The following is a 22,848-nucleotide window of genomic DNA, read 5'->3' as shown; positions in this document are numbered from 1 at the left end:
TCTTTACAAACTAAATGGGCAGTGATTAAATCTCAGATGTAAGAACAGGGAATTTAAAACTGGAGTCTAAGGTGAGGCTAATCATATGTTCAAGTTATATAGGAAAACCCATGTTTGAATGTTGTGTGCTGCTGTACAAACACATTCATGGCCTAGAGATTCTCATATTGTGCCTGTATTCTTAGTAAAATAGCACTTTATATAGTTTTATTGGTTACTTAATGTTTAGGGTGAGATTTGACTAGCAGTATACTGTTTCTAAATTATTTCAACTAATTGGGCTTTGTTTGCACCCTGCAGATTGGGAAAGTTCGTAAAATTAACCAAAGGTTATATAGTGTGTTCTTCTCCTGAGGAGGGCTCCTTATATTTTTTATTCAGGAGGCAAGGGTTTGGATTTGGCACAAAATGCAGACATTTAAGGTTAATTTGCCTCTTATTAATCCTGAAACCACCTTACATAGGGTAAATTTGCAATTGATTTCAACAAGGGTGTACTGGAGCATAATGACTTAAAATGAGGTGTTTTTCATCTTTAGTTTTATAATATGCATGTTGGCATTTTAAAAATAACTTCCTGTGTAGGAAGTAGGTAGAGAAAACAGACTTTCTATATTACATTTTAATGGCACATGAAATATTTACAGTGTATAGTGATTGGTTTCACAGAAGTACATTGCTTTTGTTCAGCTGGACTTCCTAATTATTGTCTTTATTATTTTGTTTTTTAAAATTTTGGATTAAAAGTATAGATTTAAATGTGCATCATTACTGAACATGTATATATTTTGTGCCTATTTAGCACTTTGTTCTCAATGTTTGTATACCTTTGATTTTAATGTTGCTTGTAAGTGAAACAAATATCAGACTTTTAAATGAGTTGATGTGTTATATTTATTAATGGTAAAAGTATCAAGAAGACTCAGTTTTGTGCATTAAAAATAACTTATATCAAGTCTTCTTCTTCTTCTATTTCTTCTATTTATAGGTATAAAGATAGTTCTAGAACCAGAATCTCTGACAGCTGTATCTGGCCAAACGGTGAAGCTGAGCTGCTGGGCAGCTGGTTATCCACTTCTTCATTATCAGTGGTTTAAAGGGGATAAAATGGTAAATAAAACATATGATGGTCTCGGTACACAGAGAATGTTGATAATTAATGTATGAAACAGAAAGGTGCCTTTCAAAATAGAGGCCATCCTCAGTTGTATTAAAGATACAGATCCTTTGTCTTCTATTTCACGCTCAAAATGAACAACACAAGACCCATGGATATTTCTGTGATCGTGGTTTAATATTGTTAACATTCTTGATAGTGCTAGATTTCTTTTAAAATAATTTCCCAATCTTCAGACTTATGGCGATTTAGAAATTGTAACAGTTGTACCATTAAGTTTTAGAAATTTAATGTGGCTAGATTGGTTGTTCCTCAGTCAGTGTCTCTAGAATCATAGAATAGTAGAGTTGAAAGAGACCTCATGGGCCATCCAGTCCAACAGTTTTAAAAATATTATTATAGTATTAATGGTTTATCACAAGTCAAAGGTTCCAGTCTCAGAACAAAAGTACAGTAGAGTCTCACTTATCCTACACTCGCTTATCCAATGTTCTGGATTATCCAATGCATTTTTGTAGTCAATGTTTTCAATACACCATGATATTTTGGTGCTAAATTCATAAATACAGTAATTACTACATAGCATTACTCCATATTGAACTACTTTTTCTGTCAAATTTGTTGTATAACATGATGTTTTGGTGCTTAATTTGTAAAATCATAACCTAATTTGATGTTTAATAGGCTTTTCCTTAATCCCTCCGTATTATCCAACATATTTGCTTATCCAACATTCTGCCGACCCGTTTATGTTGGATAAGTGAGACTCTACTGTAATGCCTTTGGATGATAGCTTGAAAGTCTTCATGGAAATGAAGTGGGTTTTATGTTGGTAGCATGCAAATAAAATACAAATATTAATTGTTGTCCTTTAACAGATTAGAGAGATGGGCCAAAACTAACAAAATGAAGTTAAACAGGGACAAATGCAAGATACTCCACTTAGGCAATAAAAATGAAATGCAAAGATTCAGAATGGGGGACAACTGGCTCAACAGCAGTACGTGCGAAAAAGATCTTGGAGTCCTTGTGGACAACAAGTTAAACATGAGCCACCAATGTGATGCGGCAGTTAAAAAAGCCAGTGGGATTTTGGCTTGCATAAATAGGAGTATAGCATCTATATCCAGGGAAGTCATGCTACCCTTTATTCTGCCTTGGTCAGACCACACCTGGAATCACACTGTGTCCAATTCTGGGCACCGCAGTTGAAGGGAGATGTTGACACACTGGAATGTGTCCAGAGGAAGATGACTAAAATGATCAAGGGCCTGGAAAACAAGCCCTATGAGGAGAGGCTTAAAGAGCTAGGCATGTCTAGCCTGCAGAAGAGAAGGCTGAGAGGGGCCATGTTCCGTCCCCCAGAGGTTTGGTTTGCATTTTTTATAGTTGTAGGTATAGCACCTGTTTGCATTTGCTCCAGGGTTGTTGCAGATTCTGCAGCAGTCTGATAGTTAGGATATTAGCAGAGTTTATAGCCAGTTTGCAAAGCCTTGCTGCTATAGGCTTGAAATGTATCATTTTGTTCTGGAGACCGCCCCTTTTCCTGGGGAAGGAAGGCTCCATTTTGAGAAGCCTATTCTGCCTTCTAGACTGAAGGAGAAACATCATAGATGTGCTTGTGTGGCCAAGCCAGGCCAACTCTGAAAAGGCCATCTTAAGTACAAACAATTGACCTGCTTTTAAAACCAGTGCCAAGCATAGATAGGGGAAAGACCTGTTCTTTCTAATAGCTTTGGAACTGGGGCAGAGAACATCTTCGGATTTCTTTGCCACTGGAGGAAGCCCTACCAACTTCGCCTCAAAAACTAGCTTTGAGCTCAGATAGTTATAGATCTTTTGATAGCAGCTCAGAGCTAGGGTGAAGGAGATCTCTGGACCTCTTTGCTTTTGGTGGAAGTTAGCCCAGCAACCTAAAGGGGAAAAGCAAGCAAGGAACATCTGCAAGGTTTTATAAGTGGACTGTTTTTGTTTGCAACTTTAATTACAAGTGCCAAGTCTGCAAAGGACTTTGTGAAAATAAAATTTTGTTGGATTGTTCTACTTGAAGTGCCTTTGGTTACTGGGATTTCCAGAGCTTCTTAGTAAGGCCCCGCAGTTCACCTGGGCAAAGGAAGAAGCACATCCTAAAGTGTTAAAAGGTGCCTGGGCGTGACGGCATAGGCCATGTATAAATATGTGAGAGGAAGTCATAGGGAGGAGGGAACAAGCTTGATTTCTGCTGCCCTGGAGACTAGGACACGGAACAATGGCTTCAAACTACAGGAAAGGAGTTTCCATCTGAATATTAGGAAAAACTTCCTAACTGAGAGCTGTTCAGCAGTGGAACTCTCTGCCTCAGAGTGTGGTGGAGGCTCCTTCTTTAGAAGCTTTTAAACAGAGGTTGGATGGACATCAGTCAGGGGTGCTTTGAATGCGATTTCCATACGTCTTGGCATTCTGTATCTTTTTTTATCAAAATGAATGTATACGTTTGTTTGTACGGATAATACACCTCAGTTTTTTCCTTCATTTGCTCACATAGCTTCTGAGGATTCAGGATTGCCCGTTCAAAATAGGTACTTTGTCTCTTTGAACATAAAATATAAAAATAACATTACCGATGTTGCACAGACAGAAACCTATAGCCATTTCTTGGTTGCAGTCCTATGTGTTCTTCCAAGTCCCTTGCAAGGAAAAAAAAACCCCATTGTGGTTTGAACATAAGAGTATTGGCTTATTAAATGATTGGATGTGTCACTCCAAGCCCATATTTCTGTCAAAGAGTGACCACAAGGTGCTCTGACCCTGTACCACAAATCATAACATGCCATTTGGAGTTAAGGCTATAAAAAAGCAATTACATTGCATTGAGGATGAATGAAAAAGTCTGATTGCCATAGGGCGAAATTGCCACTACTCTGTTCCGAGTGCTGCTTGGCCATTTCTTCCTTCCAGGGGACATCGTGCTATAACATGATTGCCCTTTTTATAGATCTTGATGGCGACATCAGTTGATAAAGGCAATTGAAAAATGAGTAAAAATCAATACTGGCATTCAGGTGATATGCTGAATAACCTTTTTTCTGGTTTCTGAAAAGTATGTGGGAAATGTCAGTGAACAATACTGAAAGAAAACACTGTTTCCAAACAAATAAAATGGTACAATGTTATTAGTGAGTAATAATAAGCTGTCAAGTGTTCATGTCTTTATTAATCATGGTTGTTATAAATCCTTGGAAGTATCAAATAATGTTCTGAAATACCTTCAGCTTAAGAGTAATAAATGATTGTGTTGTTGAAGGCTTTCATGACCGGAATCACTGGATTGCTGTGAGTTTTCTGGGCTGTAAGGCCATGTTCCAGAAGCATTCTCTCCTGACGTTTTGCCCATATCTATGGCAGGCACCCTCAAAGATTGTGAATGTTGGAAGCTAGGCAAGTGGGGTTTATATATCTGTGGAATAATGTCCAGGGTGGGAGAAAGAACTCTTGTCTGTTGGAGGCAAGTGTGAATGTTGCAGTTGGCCACCTTGGTTAACATCGAATAGCCTTGCAGCTTCAAAGCCTGGCTGCTTCCTGCTCGGGGGAATCCTTTGTTGGAAGATGATTAGCTGGCCCTGATTGTTTCTTGTCAGGAATTCACCTGTTTTTTGAGTGTTGTTCTTTGTTTCCTGATTTTAGAGTTTAGGTATATGGTAGACTCCTGCAGAGGTGAGAGGATCCCTCATGTCCTTTGCTGAATGTAGCATTTGTTGAATTTCCTTAGTGGGTCTGTAGATAGTTTGTGGGTTGTGTTTCTTCATTTGCTTCCCTATGTGGTCAGTGGTTCCCTTGATTTATGGTAAGAACACTTTTCCTCTGGGTGTGTCTTTGTCTTTACTCTTGTGGCTTGTTTTTTTGACCTGGGTGATGGTTGGAGTTTTTATATAGGTATCTATCTGTCTGTGCGGCCCAATTGTCGATTTGATTTGCAACCTCTGGAGTTGCCTGCCATAAATGTGGGTGAAACGTCAGGAGAGAATGCTTCTGGAACATGGCCATACAGCCTGGACAACTCACAGCAACCTATTAAATGATTATTTCTGTCACACTATTAAAATCCAACAGAAACTGGCTAATCTGCCAAATAATTCATTAGAATGAAGCATTTTGATAGTGTAGCCTCATAAATGTGGTCGTTGGCTTATGAATGCAAGAACCAGGAAAATATTCAGATGTAAATATTTGTGTGGTAAAAATGCAGAAATGGCTGTAATGTTATTCATAACTGAGCTTTCCCATTTCTTGGGAAAGTTATAATGACTTGCCTAAGGCTAACAAATGTGTGCCTGAGCAAGAGTCCATTTCATTGACGCATAAAATGGCACGGCAATGAGGACTAATGATGTTTATTGCCACTTCCTCCATGCTTTCCTTGTTACTGTGCATGTCCTGTCTTTTCACCTACTGTTTTTACATAACTACATTCAGCTCAGTATCAAGAGTGTTTTAGAAATTGCATCTCCTCCCTCATTATCATTGAAATGCTATAGACTAAGTGTTGGATTTACACGGGAGAAATCTTGGTTTCAGTCTTTGCTCCACCTGAAAAAATGCCAGCTAGCCTTGGGCAACTCAGTGTTCCTCATATTCAGCCACCTCACTGGGTGGTTGTCGTGATAAGATGGGATTTTTTTCCCCTTTTAGCCTGAGTTTTTGGAAGAGGAATGGAATACAAGATGCTAAAAAAGATGCTGATTGAAGTAGATTGAACTTTAGTTCTATGGGTGCCAAGTATTCCTGTGCACTGTTCCTCAATTTTTGCAGTTTCTTTTAAGCTGTCTTGCTTTGATCTCACACACCTCAGGTTCCACATGGGAATTCCCCAGAACTGATATTCAACCAAGTGAGCGTGGATGATGCTGGGTTCTACATATGTCGAGTCAACAGTGACTTTTCCTATGGGTTCAGCCAATGGGCACGGCTGGATGTTTCTGAAGGATGTGGAGCTTGTCATGGTGAGTTGTAAAAACTTTGCATCGGTGATGGAATGACTTGCAATTATTTTACCCCAGGAGTGGAAAATGATCAGCAAGCACAACTTGGGACAGGGTAACAAACTTTTAGTTTAAAAGTTACACAATACAATTAATGCTACTTGCTGTGATGGTGATGTGTTTGGGTCGTTGTTGCAGCCTGCTGTGTATGGCTGGCTGTTCATATACTTTTTCCTTATTATAAGCGTGAGTGTCATGGTAGTGACCATAGAGCAAGTGTGTGCAGCTAAGGTCCCTTCTACGCTGCTATATAATCCAGATTATCAATTCAGATAATCCACGTTATCTGTTTTGAACTGGTTTATATGAGTCTATACTGCCATATCATCCGGTTCAAAGCAGATAATCTGGATTTTATATAGCAGTGTAGAAGGGGCCTAAGGAGGGGCCACAATGGCACAGTGGGTTAAATATCTAAGCTGCTGAACTTGCTGACCAGAAGGTCTACAGTTCAAATCCATGGGATGAGGTGAGCTCCTGCTGTTAGCCCCAGCTTCTGCTAACCTAGCAGTTTAAAAAACATTCAAATGTGAGTAGATCAATAGATACTTCTTTGGCGGGAAGGTAACGGTGCTCCATGCAGTCATGCTGGCCACATGACTTTGGAGATGTCTATGAACAACACCGGCTCTACATGAAGATGAGCACCACCCCACAGAGTCGGACTTGACTAGACTTAACATCTAGTAAAAACCTTTACCTTTACTAAGGGGCCTAAGAGGAGGAAGGAGGCAATATTTGCCCAAATATCTTCCCAATAGCTTGCTCTATCATGTCCATTGTAACCAGAAGTAACACTTCAAGTTTTGGTTTGAGCTCATCTCCCCCTCCCCTTTTTCCCCTTCTTTTTTCTTTTTGAGAAATTGATTGCCCATTTTGCACCGAGTTGCAAAAGGGATCTTCAGGAGTCATACTTTAAACAACATAGCTGTAGATTGCTCCCCAACAACATTTGGAGGACCAAGTGATTCCTGCCTCTGGTCTATTGGGTTGTTACCACTGTTTGGAACTCTGTAATGTCACTGCAATGCTCATCTCTGTTCCTGAGTTCACAGATCTTTGGATCTGGCTCTTTTTTCTCCCTATCTTCTGGAGGCTTTGTAGCTATCAAGGTGTATTCTAACTATTTTAACTAACTATTTTTGTTTGTCATTTAAGTTTTTAAGTTTATGTTGATGTTATTTATTTGTTGTTTTGATTTGTTTTGTTACTCACTTTAGCATTGAATGTTTGCCCTTTTTTTCTGGAAACCACCCTGAGTCCCCTCAGGTTATAAATAAATTATTATTATTATTATTACTATTATTATTGACAACAACAACAACAACAACCCGCCTCCATCTCCCCGGGGTGGCTAGCACAGGGCCAAGTCCAAAAAACAAACAGTAAGCAAAGTAAAATACATGTAAAAACAACATCTTCAACCAGATAAAAACACATTGAAACCAAACTAATACAATATAATAACAATAAGAACTAATTATTATTATTCAGTTACTTTGTACAAACATATAAAGCCTTTAAATAAATACTGGAGTAGGTTGGAATTTTTGTAGGCTTCATCCTGTCTCCATGTATGTCCCCATGAAACTTGGCAAGTGAATTCCATGTGGCAGTCACAATGGCATGATTGATATTTAGGGAAGGAAGACATAGCACATTAAGTGCAGAGGAATTGTGATACTACTAAAAAAAGTAGTACCGATTCCAGGAAGCCTTTCTGGCCCGCCCACACGCTCTTATTTGTTATTTGCATCTACAACACTTCCTTGGACAAAACGGTGAGCTTTCTGAGTCAATAGTGTGTTGCCTCAGAACCTTTGTGGGAGAAAAGAGAATGAAAATACTCACAAACTACACAGCGAACTTCCTCATTAAGTGCAGAATTGAATCCTGATTTCCACATCAAAATTTAAACAGTTATCATAACTCTATACTTACTGCTCTGAAAATAATGCTTTTGTGAATTGCTTACTAGAAAATCTTTCTGTGACCTTTTGTTTTACTGAAATAAGTTAATGGCAAGCACTTTCCTGCCCTCAGTTCTGCTTTTTTGCAGACACCACTCTGTGCTTCTAGTTTCACAAGGGTATTTTTGTCTCATCACTTCTCATTTAATAGCCGTCTGGAAATGCTGCAATTAATTTGTTGGTGTTCCAAATACCAAAAGGCAGTAATTTTATAACTCTTGAGCCAGTGTGGTTTGCATTTTGATAGAATTCCCAACAGTCTAAAATCAATGAGCCATCTTGAAATCTCCAAATGAAGGAGCTATATAGATATAGATATATAGATATATATCTCATCCGAGGGCCATAAATTATGGTAGTGAAATGATTGTAAAATTTCAGTGAGGATATTAGCATACAATTCCAGGGTAGAAGAAATATTTCATTTTATGGTTGCACCACTATATCTATACAAAAAAGGAGGAAAATAGTTTGTATTTCCATTGTAAGTTGTGGAAATCATGCCTTTTAGCTTTAAGTTGCTATGGCTATACAGCAGCAATTTTCTTTAAGAAAAAATGTATTCCCCCATCCAGCTATTCAAACGTGAACTTGATAGTCTTGCCAAAATTTCCTGAGTTCATACTGATACTGTCTGCCATTTATATGTTCATATGTTCTTCTGTTAAAAACAATGTTGCTCCTTGTTGTTTTTTGTTGTTACTTTTAATTTAATACAGTGGTTCCCAGTCTTGAGTCCTCCGGGTATTTTGGACTTCAGTTCCTACAATTACTAATAGCTGCTAGGATTTCTAGGAGTTGAAGTCCAAAATACCCAGAGCACCAAAAATTGGGAACCACATTTCACTTTGTCAGGGGATGTTTAGATGCTATGATGTAAGTCCAGGAGCTAATCCCAACCATGGAAAATCCACTAAATCTATGTGGTCTCCATGGCAGTTGGTTTACCATTCAGTAATTGAATCAATGGGTCTACTGAAATTTGGATTAGCAATTGGATTTTGACATCTTTGTTTTTCTGTTTCTGGTTGAACAAGTTGTAAGTTGGAACTGTCACTCTTTGGCAAAATCATGAGAAAACATCACACACTAGAAAAGACAATGGTGTCTGGCAAGATAGAAGTCAGTAGGAAAAAAGGAAGACCTCATTGCAGGTGGATAGACTCAAGTCAAAGCGCCAAGACCCTGAGTCTGCAAGACCTCAGCAAGGCTGTTGATGGCAGAGTGACTTGGAAGTCTCTTATTCACAGGATTGCCCTAAGTCAAAGTTGATTTCATAGAATCATAGTGTTGGAAGAGACCTCGTGGGCTATCCAGTCCAAACCCCGGCCAAGAAGCAGGAAAATCACATTCAAAGCACCCCTGACAGATGGCCATCCAGCCTCTGCTTAAAAGCCTCCAAAGAAGGAGCCTCCACCACACTCCAGGGCAGAAATTTCCACTTCCATTTGATGGCAGTTAGTAACAATACAGCTTTAATGTCATGCACCAAGGTTAATGCTAACTGTGGATTGCTTTTAACAGTGTTTTTAAAGCCACTTTGTAACTCTGGATTTACATTTTGGTTTCTTGATTGTAGTTGAAGAAGGGGAAAGGTTAAAGTGGTTCAGAGATTGGGAAACATTACATTTGCACCAACATTTACACATGGAAGCGGGTTTTGTGTAATGATTTAGAAGCAAACATCACAGAGGTGCAGTAACTGACATCGGAGTGAATGACAAAAAGTGAATGGTCAGATTATTTGTAGGAACTCAAGGAAGACTCTCGGGCTATTCAGATGATATTGTAGGAGAAAGTAGTTCGCATATATTTCTAATTCCCAGTATTTATTGAAGTCACTGCAGACAATGCAAAGGAGGTATACTATTTAAGTGTCTCCTGTGAAGTCGTCCTATTCATTACATGTGTCAAACGCTGGACCCAGTTTAACCTTGTCTGGTAGTTTTACGTGATCCATAAAAAGAGCGTCTGGGGCAGTGAGGAGACCAAAGGGCTCCAAGGCATGCAGTTCATGTTGATGAACCTTTAATCCCAAGTTTCTGACAGGATCTGTAGCAAATATCGTGAGTGTCTGGATTGTCTAAATCTTTTCACTGATGCACAATGATATGATTGACCACAGCAACTGACTTGAAAATGCCTGGCAGGTTTCTATCCAGAGAGCCTGCTTTCATTGTGTAATTAAACAGTCCGGTCTACTTTGCCTGATTCACAAATGCATAAAATCTTGCTTGTGTCTATACTTGCATGAGAACCATGTAAGGGGTTTAAATTATTGTTTAAACATGCTTATAAACATATACTAATTAATATCAGGTCTTAGCAGGTGGAGCACAACATTGTTCTGGGGCTGAGCTCTCTTTCAGAGGTTCTGGCAAAGAAATAGCATATTTATAGGCAGCATTTCAGACCTGAGACTGCTGTTCAGAAATTGAGCAATTAAGAATCTAACTTAATCTCCCAATGGGAGGGGTTTGTGGTTTGAGTACAGCCACAGAAAAGTCCCTGTATCACACTCTCACCAATCAAAACTTGTATGTGTTATGGGGCACATGAATATGCTGTGATAAATTATGAGCATCTTGGACAATTTCAACAGAAAGGAAACCATGAAAATGAACAAAATCTGGCTACCATTATTTAAAAACTCTAAAATCAGGACAGCAAATAAAGAACACTCAGAAGATGGGAATTCCAAACAAGAAACTATTCGGGACAGCTAACACCTCCCAACAAAGGATGCCCCCAGGCAGGCTTTGAAGCTGCAAGGCTATTCAGTGTTAAGCAAGCTGGCCAACTGCAACATTCACACTTGCCTCAAAACAGACAAGAGTTCTTTCTTCCACCCTGGACATTCCACAGATATATAAACCTCACTTGCCTAGTTTCCAACAGACCTCACAACCTCTGAGGATGCCTGCCATAGATGCGGGCAAAACGTTAGGAGAGAATGCTTCTTGAACATGGCCATACAGCCCGGAAAACTCACAGCAAGCCAGCGATTCTGGCCATGAAAGCCTTCAAGAACACTATGAGCATCTTCATCAATCCAGGCTGCCTAAGGTTTTAGAGAAAAGAACTCACATCTTGCATTGAGACTGAAAGCAATTTAGGAAGTAGTGCTACTGGCTTGAAGCTGGTGTAAAATGGTCTGTAAAGCACATATTAGAAAGTGCACTTTCCGAGCACCTTTCAAAGCACATCCCAATAAAATATGTTGGAGCATTTGTCAAATGAAATGATTACAGCATTACACAAATTAGGTCCCGGTGTATGAGTTCATCCACAGACTTTAACGGTTCTGCAGAGAACTAACATTGCTATCAACCCTAATAATGATTAACATTACTTTGTGGGATGTTACATAATTCAAAGAAAAAGGACCTTCTCAGGGGTTGCAACCAAACTGGGGAAAATGTCTAGATAGGTTGGCACCTTCTTTTGGAATATTTTCCAGTATCTTGGGAGTCTAGGCAGGTCTTTGTTTTATCAGTATAATTATTATTAAAGGTATCAGATTATAGCTGCTCTTTAAACACTTCAAGGGATGTCATAACTAATTTTAAAATTGCGTGTTGTGTTTTATAGATTTATGTATTGACTTTTGATATTCAGGGTAGCCCTTCTCCTTGACATCTTGTTTTTGAGAAGGCAAAAAATTGTTCTTCGCAGAGGAGAGCTAATAATGTGCTTACAGTGTGTCATATCATTAGAATTTATGTCTTAGATTTTCAGATTGAAGAATTTAACCTTCTAGAGCCTTAGGTGTTCTGTTTTGCTAGTCTTCAATCTTTGTTCAAATGTATGCCTTAGAACTGATTACATGATTGAGATGTAAGTTAGTGCTATTTAAAGAAGTTTTGATATACTTCTAGGGACCCTGTGTGGACACTGAGCATAAAGGCACATACTTGTGCTACATGTACAAGTTGCTTTGACACAAAGTGTAAAAAGATGTGGTGTGTTTTCTGCGCCTCTGGGGGTCTTTCTGGACAAGCCCTATATCCCAGGATCTGATTCCAGGTTTTAAACTGGATTATATAAGTCTGCACTGCCAGATAATCTGGGATAAACAGAAAACCTGGGATCAGATCCTGGGATATAGGGCCTGTCTGGAAGGGCCCTGAAATCTTTTAGGTTTTGTTTCTTAGTGCTGGACAGTGAACACCAGTATAACAGCCACTCTAATAACTGTAATAATAATATTTTATTGCACGAACCTTCTTCATTGGATAGACTTCTGACCTTGCCTGGATTGCTTAACCTCTGTGTTCCTCTGAAACAGTCTAGGCTGCCAGAAACATCAGGTGCATATGAAGAACATGACACATTTAAATCTCTACACCACTTATCAGGTTTCTTAGCTTGCTACTGTATATTGAAAGCTAACTCAAAGTCCTAAGAAAGCGGAGGTGCCTGTTTTAGCATTAAGACAAATTCTAAAATCCATATTGCAATAATATTACTATGACAAATGCCATCTCTAATTTTCTTTATCCAGTAACATGCTGGATAAGGAGAGGAAGAAAAAACTTGGAAGTTGTGTAGTCTGCATGTTGTTTTGAGACATAATGAGCTTTGCAAACTGTAGAATCAAACCCTTTTCTTGCTTTCCCTATGCAGGGAGTTTAGGAGTGAAACCTACTACAATTACATCAGTTAGCAAGCCACATTTAACAGTCCTACCACCAGATCTCAAGATAACATGGCAATTCTATTACATAGCATCAGGATATTTAATCATTTGCTGCCATCTTTTAAGTTGATTGTGCTACACTGAATCTGTTGACTTAGTCGGTAATGAATTGCCAAAGCATAGGTTGTCTAATAAGTCCTTAAATCATTGATGAGCATTTTAACTGTGTTGCCTCATCATAATGATGTATGCTATATAGCTTCCTTGCAACTTGTTCAATCTTTATAAAATGTGAATAGTGGTCTTATTTCCCATTTGTTTTCATAACTTGTCATAAATAAAGCCAAAACCTTTATCCCAGCACTTTTTCTTTTTTTCCCTCTTCTTGAAATCCAAGGCGGAAAATCTGTTGCAGTAGAATGCAGTGAAGGTAAAATCAAATGCATGTTGTAAAGCTTATTCATGGACCCCGCATGCTGAAAACTTGGGCAATTCTGGGATCTGTTGCTAAAACAGAATTTTGTGCATGTTGGGCTATGTTATATTAAATACTGATATAATATAGTCTCACAATCATGGCTAATGGTGTTGTTTCTTCATTACCCACTAATGAAAGAAAATGAATCACTGTATTCACTACAAATATATATCTTCTTTATCTGCATATTGTTTTGAAGAGATAGGCATGAAATGCAACCTTAAATCGGTATCTTCCTGCTGTTAGATCTAGCAAAATCCTGCTCACAGACATAAAAGCATTTTAATGTTTACCTAATGCATGTGTAGTAATTCTTCTGTATTCTGTTTCAGAGGACTTGAGCTGTTTAGGAGAACCTGGTAAGTATATCATGTTTTCTAATTGTGCTTTATGGATATTGGGCACTACAAGAGAACACAGTGTCTTTGCTGCTGCAGAAACAATTTGCTTCCATTTTTATTGTTCTCAGTATCTCCAACAGTCCAAAGTGTGCCAGCTTTTTTAAAAGCAATTTTGTATACCATCTGCATGTCTTCATTAAGAATGACCTATACTTCTTAGGTATTGTGGAAATAACAAAAGCACTTGAGGCAGCTGAATTTAGATTTATGTTCTGTCATTTCTGTGCCACTTATTGTCAGGCCAAAAATGCCATTTGATCACAAGCCTATCCAGAAGATAATTTGGAAAGATGGTATGACATTATCCTTTAGCTTTCATGGCATCATAAAGTGGATCTGAATAACTAAATGTAGAATAGGTGTGTATGATGTAAGCCATCTGTGATATAAACCATCAGGTGTTCAGCAATTCCATGGTATCAGATAATGATTCCATGTAGGATTGTGCCAAGCATTTTAGTTCCCAAAATGGCTGTTTAAAAGTCATGTCAATCCTTCTGTGCTACAGAAGTACATATTTGCTTTTTTGCCAAGTGCTACTGTAGCTTCCAAAATGTTCGGAGATATTAAGTATAATCGTGCTTCCACAGCCTGGTGCCCTTCAGATATGTTAGCTGGGCCTGATGAGAATTATAGTTCAGTGTATCAGGAGAATACCAGATTGCAGAAAGCTGATAAATTGCTGTGCTTTGTGGATCATTGTGCGAGTAATAAGTATTGCTTGCCGGAGCATGTTTTTATCATTGCCTTGAAATTGCAAGGAGTGCAGTTACAGTAAAAGCCACTTTCAGGGAGCAAAAAGATTGGCTTCTGTTTTTTTTTTTTTTAAGACACCATGTTTCCCATCTTTGAAGAAGTGGTCAGTTCTATATATGAGAGCTACATGGGACACATACCATGATATTATTGCTAATTTGATACAGTAATGTTATGTGCCTTTTCATGACTAGTGTTCATTAAAGAGAATAGTGTGGAGCTAATCCATTGATGCCTTATATGATCTGAAGTTTTTGGCATAACGGCTGGATGCGTGTAATCAGAAAGTGAAGATCAGAAGAGCTATGGCAGATCTGATCAATTCTACCTTGTAGATGCTTCACACTTGTCTACTGACTTAATGGATGTAGACAATGGGTGAGGAGGCTCACTATTTTAGAGTATTTGTATAACAATTATATCCTGAAAAATAGGTAGATGTAGGAGGACAGTATATTGCATGCACTCAGGATTAAAGCCTACTTCATTTCAAATTGTATTAGTAATTGGAAAGTGAAATGTCCTCCTACATACAACAAATGTATGTAAAAACCATGTTGTGGGTGAAGAAGGCATCCAAAGACATTTAAAGTAGAAACAAAAGTTGGAGGCGCTAAGTTGAAGAACATCTTAATGTTTCCAGTGTTTGTAAATTACTCTGGGAATATACACTCCAAAACTTATTCTTTCTTTTGTTAAAGCAGATCTTACAGAAGAACAGTCAACTGAAAGGCAATATGGTAAGTGATCTGATGCTTCCCTGGAAAGATGGGTACAATATAGAAAAAAGGGGGGCAAAACCAAGTTGTTTTGAAATCAATAGGTTTTCAAAACTTAACTGTGTATTTCATTCATGACAATAAGATTTTATTTGGATTGCTCCTTTTTTATTTTATTTGAATGGAATGTGTTTTGATTCCCCTTGGGTGAGAAAGGCGGGGTAAAAATGCTGTAAATAAATAAATAAATAAGCTAGAAATATGTCTGGGGAAAACATGTACAATACAATGGGTTTTTTTCTTCAGCAATCACCCTTTACTGCCAGAATTGCATGTCTTATTAGCTGATGTTATGGAAAACATCCTCACCCAAATTTCTGTTGAAGCCCATTGCTTTTGTGATGCTGAAAGAATAATAGTTCCCCCGTTCTTTGGATTTTTTTTTTTCCTTTTCACCATTTTGCACCTGTATGTGAGACCTTGCTGCACAGCAGTAGCATCTTCTCCAAGGGTGCAAAGCACTAATCATCATCTTAGAATACTTTTGCTCCCCCAAACAATACATTTATGTCTCATTCGCTTAGCATGATTCTTTGAAGATGGCAGTAACGGCTAATAATAATAATAATAATACACATTATATATATTCTGCTCTGTCTCCCCGGAGGGACTTGGAGAAGATTACAAAACACATATAAGGCAAATATTCAATTCCTTTTACACAACGACATACAATACAAGACTGAGGCAAAGGTCTTCCCCCTTTTTCATCTTTGGCGTTTGGAGGCAACGCTCAACTTCCGGCCATGGGGAGGTGCTCTTGTTCCATTTTTCCATGCCTAGGAGCCTGTTATCCATAGATATCTCCAATCTGTTGCTGGCATGTTTTTGCATATCTGCACGGGGCACCATTTACCTTTCTGCCAAGGCAGTACCTACTGATCTACTCGCATTGCATACTTTCAAACTGCTACTGTAGGTTGGCAGAACCTAAAGTTTTGTGAAAGCTTGAACTTGGCCTTAAATATGCAAATGCATTTATTGCTTTCCTTTAATGGGAAAATGTCTAAATTACATAATGTTTCTAACAAACAAGGTTAATTCTCTTTTTGAAAAAATTTACCCAGCATGAGTTTTGGCCTTATGTAGGGGTTGTTTGCACCCATTCTGGGAAAGGTTGTACTGGAACCAGATCCTTTCTTTGGGCAAAGAACATTCTTTATAAAAGGGATTAAAGTATAGACCAAAACAACAAAAGGTCAGTACATTCTGACAGCATAGCAAAATGTAAGCCATTTGCCTGACAGGGTTTCCATGCTGCGTGAAAGGTCAATGCAGTGTGAAGTATAGTACGCTTATTGCTAGGCTGCTTCAGTTATGCTAAGGAGGTTTATTTCTACAGTGGAAGGTAACTGTCTCCATTTGCTTCAACATGTAAAATATTAGAATTGTCTTAACTTAAAAAAATACCTGCTAACAAACATTTAACAGTTTAGCATGGGCTAATTCACTCCAATTGATCATTGACCTTGGATATCAGGCCCATAACCATTGTGCACAAGCCTTGTTGTTACCACTGTCATTCTCACATCAGTCACTTTTATGATCTGCAAGAAAAGACATAAGAGTGTTAACTTATACTGCCTCCTTCATCTGAGGTTGAACAGAAATGAACAACATAAGAGCAAACTAGAGAATGACATTGCACAGTAGTAAATTGTGAGCTATTATGTGATAAAAATGTTGCTTGACTACATCATGACAGACTAGAAGGTGGAGGTGATCTCATCCCTATCTGCTTGTATGTATTAAAATAGAGAGGAAGGTGATGGGCAGAACTACAAGTTGAGTATCCCTTATCCAAAATTCCAAATGTGAAATAATTCAAAATCATCTACTTGAGTGGCTGAGAAAATGAAACCTCTGCTTTATGATGACTCAGTGTTATACAGGAGCCCTCGGTGGCGTAATGCTGAATGAAAGTTTGTCAAGTCGCTCCTAACACTGAAAAAAGGATTATACAAACTTTGTTTTGTGCACAAAATTGTGCAAACTGCTTTGTATAAAATCACCTTTAGGCTGTTGTATACAGTGTGCAAATGCAAAGGATTTTCATGCTTATTCCCATTTTTTAAAAAATAAATCACCAAAATCCAGAATACTTTAGTTTCAAGCATTTCAGATAAGGAACACAATCTGTAATATATTCTAGTTCATGTTGTTGTTTTATTTCATGAAGACCAGCAAAGTGTGTAGACTTTATGATGCTATGAATCCAGAACGTTGTACAAATATTTTTATTATTGTTTATTTATTTACTTTATTTATACCCTGACTTTCTTCCTGTGGGACTCAAGGTGGCTAACAACCACACAGTTTTGTCACCATTTAAAACAACGCGAATACTAAAACTACAAACAATTAAATAGCACTGTGTGGGCTAGGTTAAAATACAATTAAAATATAATATATACTAGCTTTGCCCGGCCACGCGTTGCTGTGGCTTATGGGAATCCTTTGTTGGCCAGGTGGAATAGCAGTGAATAGACTTGCAGTCTCAAAGCCTGGCCGTTTTCTGGAGTAGCTGGAGATTTTTGTTGTATGAACGTAGAGGCATGGATGAGGGGTTGTGCTGCCAAGTTTAGTGTTTCTGGGATGTGTAGTTTTGTTGTTTTGTCCTAGGCCGAAATTTCATTACCCTTTTATATATATAGATGATTAAATGCATTTGCAAACATACAGTTCCCCCATACCACCCACAATCTCACCAGCAGTGTGCCACAAAGTCACAATTTTCCTGTGATATGTGTAGATTGCCACCAAGGAAGGGTGATATGCTAGGTAGTAAGAAATAGATAATGTAGGGGATTGATACTAAGAACAGAGAAATAAAATGTTAGGAAGAAGCTACATGTTGAGATTTGGCCCAGGACTGACAAAACTGTCCCAAATTATACGAAAAAAATATATTATAATACTTTGTTGTATATTTTGGTGCTTCTTTCATTTGCCATCGTTAGTGGCAATTTTAAAATATACCGTCTTCTGAATACTGTTCTAAATTATAAGCTTATCATGCAAGGCAGTGTGGTGTAGTGGTTTGAGACCATACTTATCATTCCTTTTCAACCATGGAAGCTCACATGATGCCTTTTGGCAAGTCATATTATCTCAAATTTAAAGGCAAGCAATAACAAACCTCTGCTGAAAAGATCTTGTCCATAAGACATTATAGTAGCATCTCAATAAGTTGGAGTCAGCTTGAAGACACATAAAGAACAACACAAAATGCTCCGAAGCATAAAAATACCTTAAGTAAAGACCTAAAAGGTTGACTCTGGGTGAAGCCTTTTAAAGAAACATGTATGAGCTGGTTTTGACATCTGTTTTTATCGTGTCAGAATCCAGAATTCTCCTATATCTATCAAATCTTTATTTATGAAAGTATGACCTTTCTAATCAAAAGTGGAGCTTAGAGTTTGGCGTTTGGGTTTATGATCTTGATAAATCAAGCAAGAATCCATCCATAGTATTTATTCCTTGACAAGACAGATTGGAAACATTACTCATAGTGCCTTTTGTTTATGGCAGTTTTCAGGTTGGTTTACCAATTGATGCTTTATCTTGGGATAGAGTCAACAAAAAGGCATTATATTGTCAATGTAAATAGGTGTGAATTAATGATTCTCTGTTGTACTAAATCCACAGACAGGTGGTCGTAGAAAACCTGAGAGTGTAATATCATTTGTAACTGTCTCTCTAAAATGACTTTCATTGTGATGATGCTTGACAGATTGTATTTCATCTGTAAATGATCTGTTTATTTCTAAAGCAGCAAGTATGAGCAGTAAATTCAGTCCAGGCCAAAGAGATCAGTGCAAGAAAATTCCAGGAAAACTGTTAACAAAAACAATCATTCAAATATGCAGACATCTCTTTATTTGAAAACTCCAGCTTCTTGGTGTCCTGCTTTTTTCATCTCTGAATACTTTTTTGTTATGGTTATCATGGCGCTCCATGCAGTCATGCCGGCCACATGACCTTGGAGGTGTCTACGGACAACGCTGGCTCTTCAGCTTAGAAATGGAGATGAGCACCAACCCCCAGAGTCGGACATGACTGGACATTAAGTCAGAGGAAAACCTTTACCTTTACCTACCTATAATCATACATTTGGATCTCAGTTATAACATTATCTTGTCCTCTACTTTGCACATTACATATTTTCTACATGTTAAGTACTTGCATTAAAGCAGTTTGAGACCTGAATCTGGATTATTGTATGTGTGACTTGCTTTGGCTACACTGTGAAAATGCTGTCCTTTCTTGCCTTTCCAGCTGTGGACAAAGTAGCCCTGTTGATGGGCAACATGAGTTATCGCAATCATCCCAAGCTCAAGGCTCCATTGGTGGATGTTTATGAACTAACCAACTTGCTTCGACAGCTGGACTTCAAAGTAGTTTCCGTGCTGGATCTTACTGAACCCGAGATGAGGAATGCTGTAAATGAGTTTTTATTGCTCTTGGACAAAGGAGTATATGGTAAGAAAGACAGTTGCCTTCAATTCATCAGAAATTTGATGTAGCCAGGTCAACATTTGTGTTGCCCCATTTTAAAACATTTGCAATATTTCTCTAAATAAATGAACATCTCAGCCATAGTGTATAGCTCTCCTACATGCCTGTGCAGTTGTGCAAGGTGAGAGGGTTAGATGGAAGTGCAATCTATGTGGAGTAGTGAGCATTAAGAAAAGCTGATTGGGCTGGATTTCATTTTCCTGCCTCCTAAAAAGGAGAAAGTCTTGGCATTGCTAGAAGGAAGGTATATCATTTAATTGGTTATAATAGGAGTCCCCAAGCAAAGGCCCTCAAGCCAGATGTGGCTCTCCAAGGTCATTTACCCAACCTCCGCTCTAAACTTTATACCAGTGGTTCTCAATCTGTGGGTTCCCAGATGTTTTGGTCTTCAACTTTCAGAAATTCTTACACCTGGTAAACTGGCTGGGATTTCTGGGAGTTGTAGGCCAAAACACCTTGGGGACCCACAGGTTGAGAACCCCTGCTTTAGAATAATAATAATAATAATAATAATAATAATAATAATAATAATAATAATAATAAAACTTTATTTATATACCGCCCTATCTCCCAGATGGGACTCAGGGCGGTTTCCAATCATAAAAACCACACATACATTACATAACAACATAATAACACATTATTAAGCAAGGTAAAACAATACAATTATATGGCAATAAATAACACTTACACAACCTCATCAAGGGGACAGGAACCATAAACCCAATATATTAAAATGTATCATTGTAGGCTAGATAAATCTTGTGCAATATATTCAGGCCCAGAGATCGGTGGTATTCCAATGTAATTACTCAAAAACCTGCCGACACCACCAGGTCTTCAGTTCCTTATGGAAATTGGATAACGTAGACTTATCCGCTCTAAGTCTGAATTTGACTATCCCATCAGCCAAAGGATGCCCACACTTTTCCAGTGGAATACTGGTAACTTGATATTGGTTCTAATTGTTCTTCATTTTAAATATTGTATTGTTATTTCATGGTTTTTTTCACTACAAATAGAATAGGTATATTCATGTTTTTTTCTATAGTCCAGTCCCTCAAACAGTCTGAGGGACTGTGGACTGGCCTTCTGTTTTAAAAGTTTGAAGACCTTTGGGGTAGAAAGAGGAGCAAGAGTGGAAAGAAGAAACTTGGATATATAATGGTTGCAGGAATAGACTTCCTTTGCCTGCGTAGAAGTGATGTGCAAGGAGGATGAAGAAGCTGGATTTTGGTAGGTTTGGTGGAGCTGGAAGGGGCTTCTACAGCTTGCTCAAGAGCAACTTGGATTGTTATCATTTAAAGCGAGTGGGTTTCTTTAGTCTAGAAAAGGTAAACTCCAAAGTTTTATCCAAAACCTCTATGAGGCTGATTATGGTATATGAAACTTTTGTATAGTTAGTGATATAATTAGACCATCTAGTCCAATACTGACCATTCTGTTTGGTTCTTCAAGATTTTGGACAAGGCAGTCCCAGTCAATCTGGCTGCGATAGAAAAGAAGATACTAGAAATGGAACAAACAAGTACCTGTGCCCCCTAAGTGGACATAAATTATTCTAAGCCCTTATTACCAAGTTATCTACTTTGATTCCAGAGCTTGGAAAGCTATTTTCTGAAAATAAACCATTCCTCTTTCTCATTACTGTATCATGGAAAGGAATTGGTATCATTGCCCATTACCATGTTTGGAAACTAAATGGTTGAGTTACTTATTTATCACTAACATAAAACTTGAAAATTTTTAAAATACCTTTAAAATAAACAGCAACTTAAAAACATTACTTATCACAGCAACACAAAAATGGCAGAGTATAGTCTGACCCATGGACCATTTGTGACTCTTATCAATTCTGATTTTATTACCCCCTGAAGCCGCTGCGAATTTCCAAATGCTTTCCAATCCCTTTTTAAGTGCTCTTTGGAGCAAAGGTTTGCCCTCAAACTAAATAGAATCCCTCCCCCCAAAACAGTGAAATCATAAAAATAACCCTTCCCTACACTTACAAGCACCCCGAAACCATCTCAAAATGGAAAGAGGTAAATGACACAATGCCATTTTCCATTGCTTTTTTTAAAAAGGATTTACATTTTGGCTTGCTGTGGTTGAATAGCAGGGTGGGTCTAGGTAGAAATTTGACCCTTGCTGCCCACCTCCTTTAACAAAAGGTGCCTATGTGTAAAGTCACGCTCATGTGCTGATTTTACCTTCTCTACGTGTCATTTGTCTTCTACTTCCAAAGTTAAAAAGTTTTGAGCCTTGATTCCCAGCAGTATTTATTTTTCATGGAAGCTCTCTTAGCAGCTATCTATGAGGTGGGATGACCCTTGTAGCAGGTTACTGAGGTCAGGCAATGTTTTAATTGGATGCATCTGCAACAGGTGCCCAGGGAAGGTGAAGTGATTGCAAGGTGTGACTTCTTTCATTGATCAGATATGTGGTGCCTGATGCATCCATGGCTGGCCGGTCTGACTTTCAGCATGCCCTTCGCCCTCGGTGTGCTTGATCCGAGGGTCACAATGACAGGAAGATTTATTGCGGCACTAAACACTCCGACAGACTTTCTGACGGCAGGATACTTTGCCACCCCCTTTTCTTAGTGGAAGCTGGATGGCAAATTTGAGTCGGTCACACCAGCTTATTTGCTGCTGGTCTGTGGAAAGTATGTGGCATTTGCTTCAGTTTTATTGATTTCTTATGCTGCCACCCTACCCCCACAGGTTTAAATATTTTTGAAGTTTCAGATGGCAACACAGCCATATTTGCTGCCATGAGTTTTCAAAACATCTATAAAACACTGCTGCCAATTTATCCCGAGAATGTCTGACATAATATTTTTATTGCTTCTCATAAAGTCAGAGTTAATTTGTTTTCTCATAAGCACGAATTCTCTTGCAGCTATGGTAAGGGCATGATAATGACTATGTTACATGTTTTACAGTTGATGCCTAGTTTCCTTTTTAAAACAGCTTTCAGTTTTCAGTATGGATACATAGGCAGATAGATAGACTAAGTAGGTTTCATATCAGTTGCTTCTTATATTGCTCAATAGGAAAACACAGGCTGATGGATGAGCTCAGAAAGTTTACTTTTCTGGACAGTAATTCCCAGAATTGCCTTCGGTATTCTGGGATTCATAAACTAAAAAAGTAACATTCTAGCTGAGGAA

General features: G+C 38.3%; 1 protein-coding gene across 4 annotated transcripts in view; it reads left to right on the top strand.

The window, feature by feature from the left end:
• Positions 1 to 22,848, top strand: part of malt1 (MALT1 paracaspase) — a 45,767-nt gene that overhangs the window by 7,233 nt on the left and 15,686 nt on the right. Inside the window, exons 3-8 of one of the 4 annotated variants that reach the window (XM_016995256.2) lie at positions 989 to 1,110; positions 5,946 to 6,096; positions 13,142 to 13,174; positions 13,555 to 13,581; positions 15,081 to 15,119; positions 19,437 to 19,640. In XM_016995256.2, coding sequence (XP_016850745.2) covers positions 989 to 1,110; positions 5,946 to 6,096; positions 13,142 to 13,174; positions 13,555 to 13,581; positions 15,081 to 15,119; positions 19,437 to 19,640 — 576 coding nt within the window. The remainder of the gene's footprint in view (positions 1 to 988; positions 1,111 to 5,945; positions 6,097 to 13,141; positions 13,175 to 13,554; positions 13,582 to 15,080; positions 15,120 to 19,436; positions 19,641 to 22,848) is intronic. The other 3 variants (XM_008115131.3, XM_008115132.3, XM_008115133.3) reach the window with 3 other exon arrangements.

Source organism: Anolis carolinensis, chromosome 2, assembly GCF_035594765.1.
Source record: "Anolis carolinensis isolate JA03-04 chromosome 2, rAnoCar3.1.pri, whole genome shotgun sequence".
Taxonomy (NCBI): domain Eukaryota; kingdom Metazoa; phylum Chordata; class Lepidosauria; order Squamata; family Dactyloidae; genus Anolis; species Anolis carolinensis.
The sequence above is the reverse complement of the archived record's forward strand: the minus strand, read 5'-3'. Positions and strand labels throughout refer to the sequence as shown.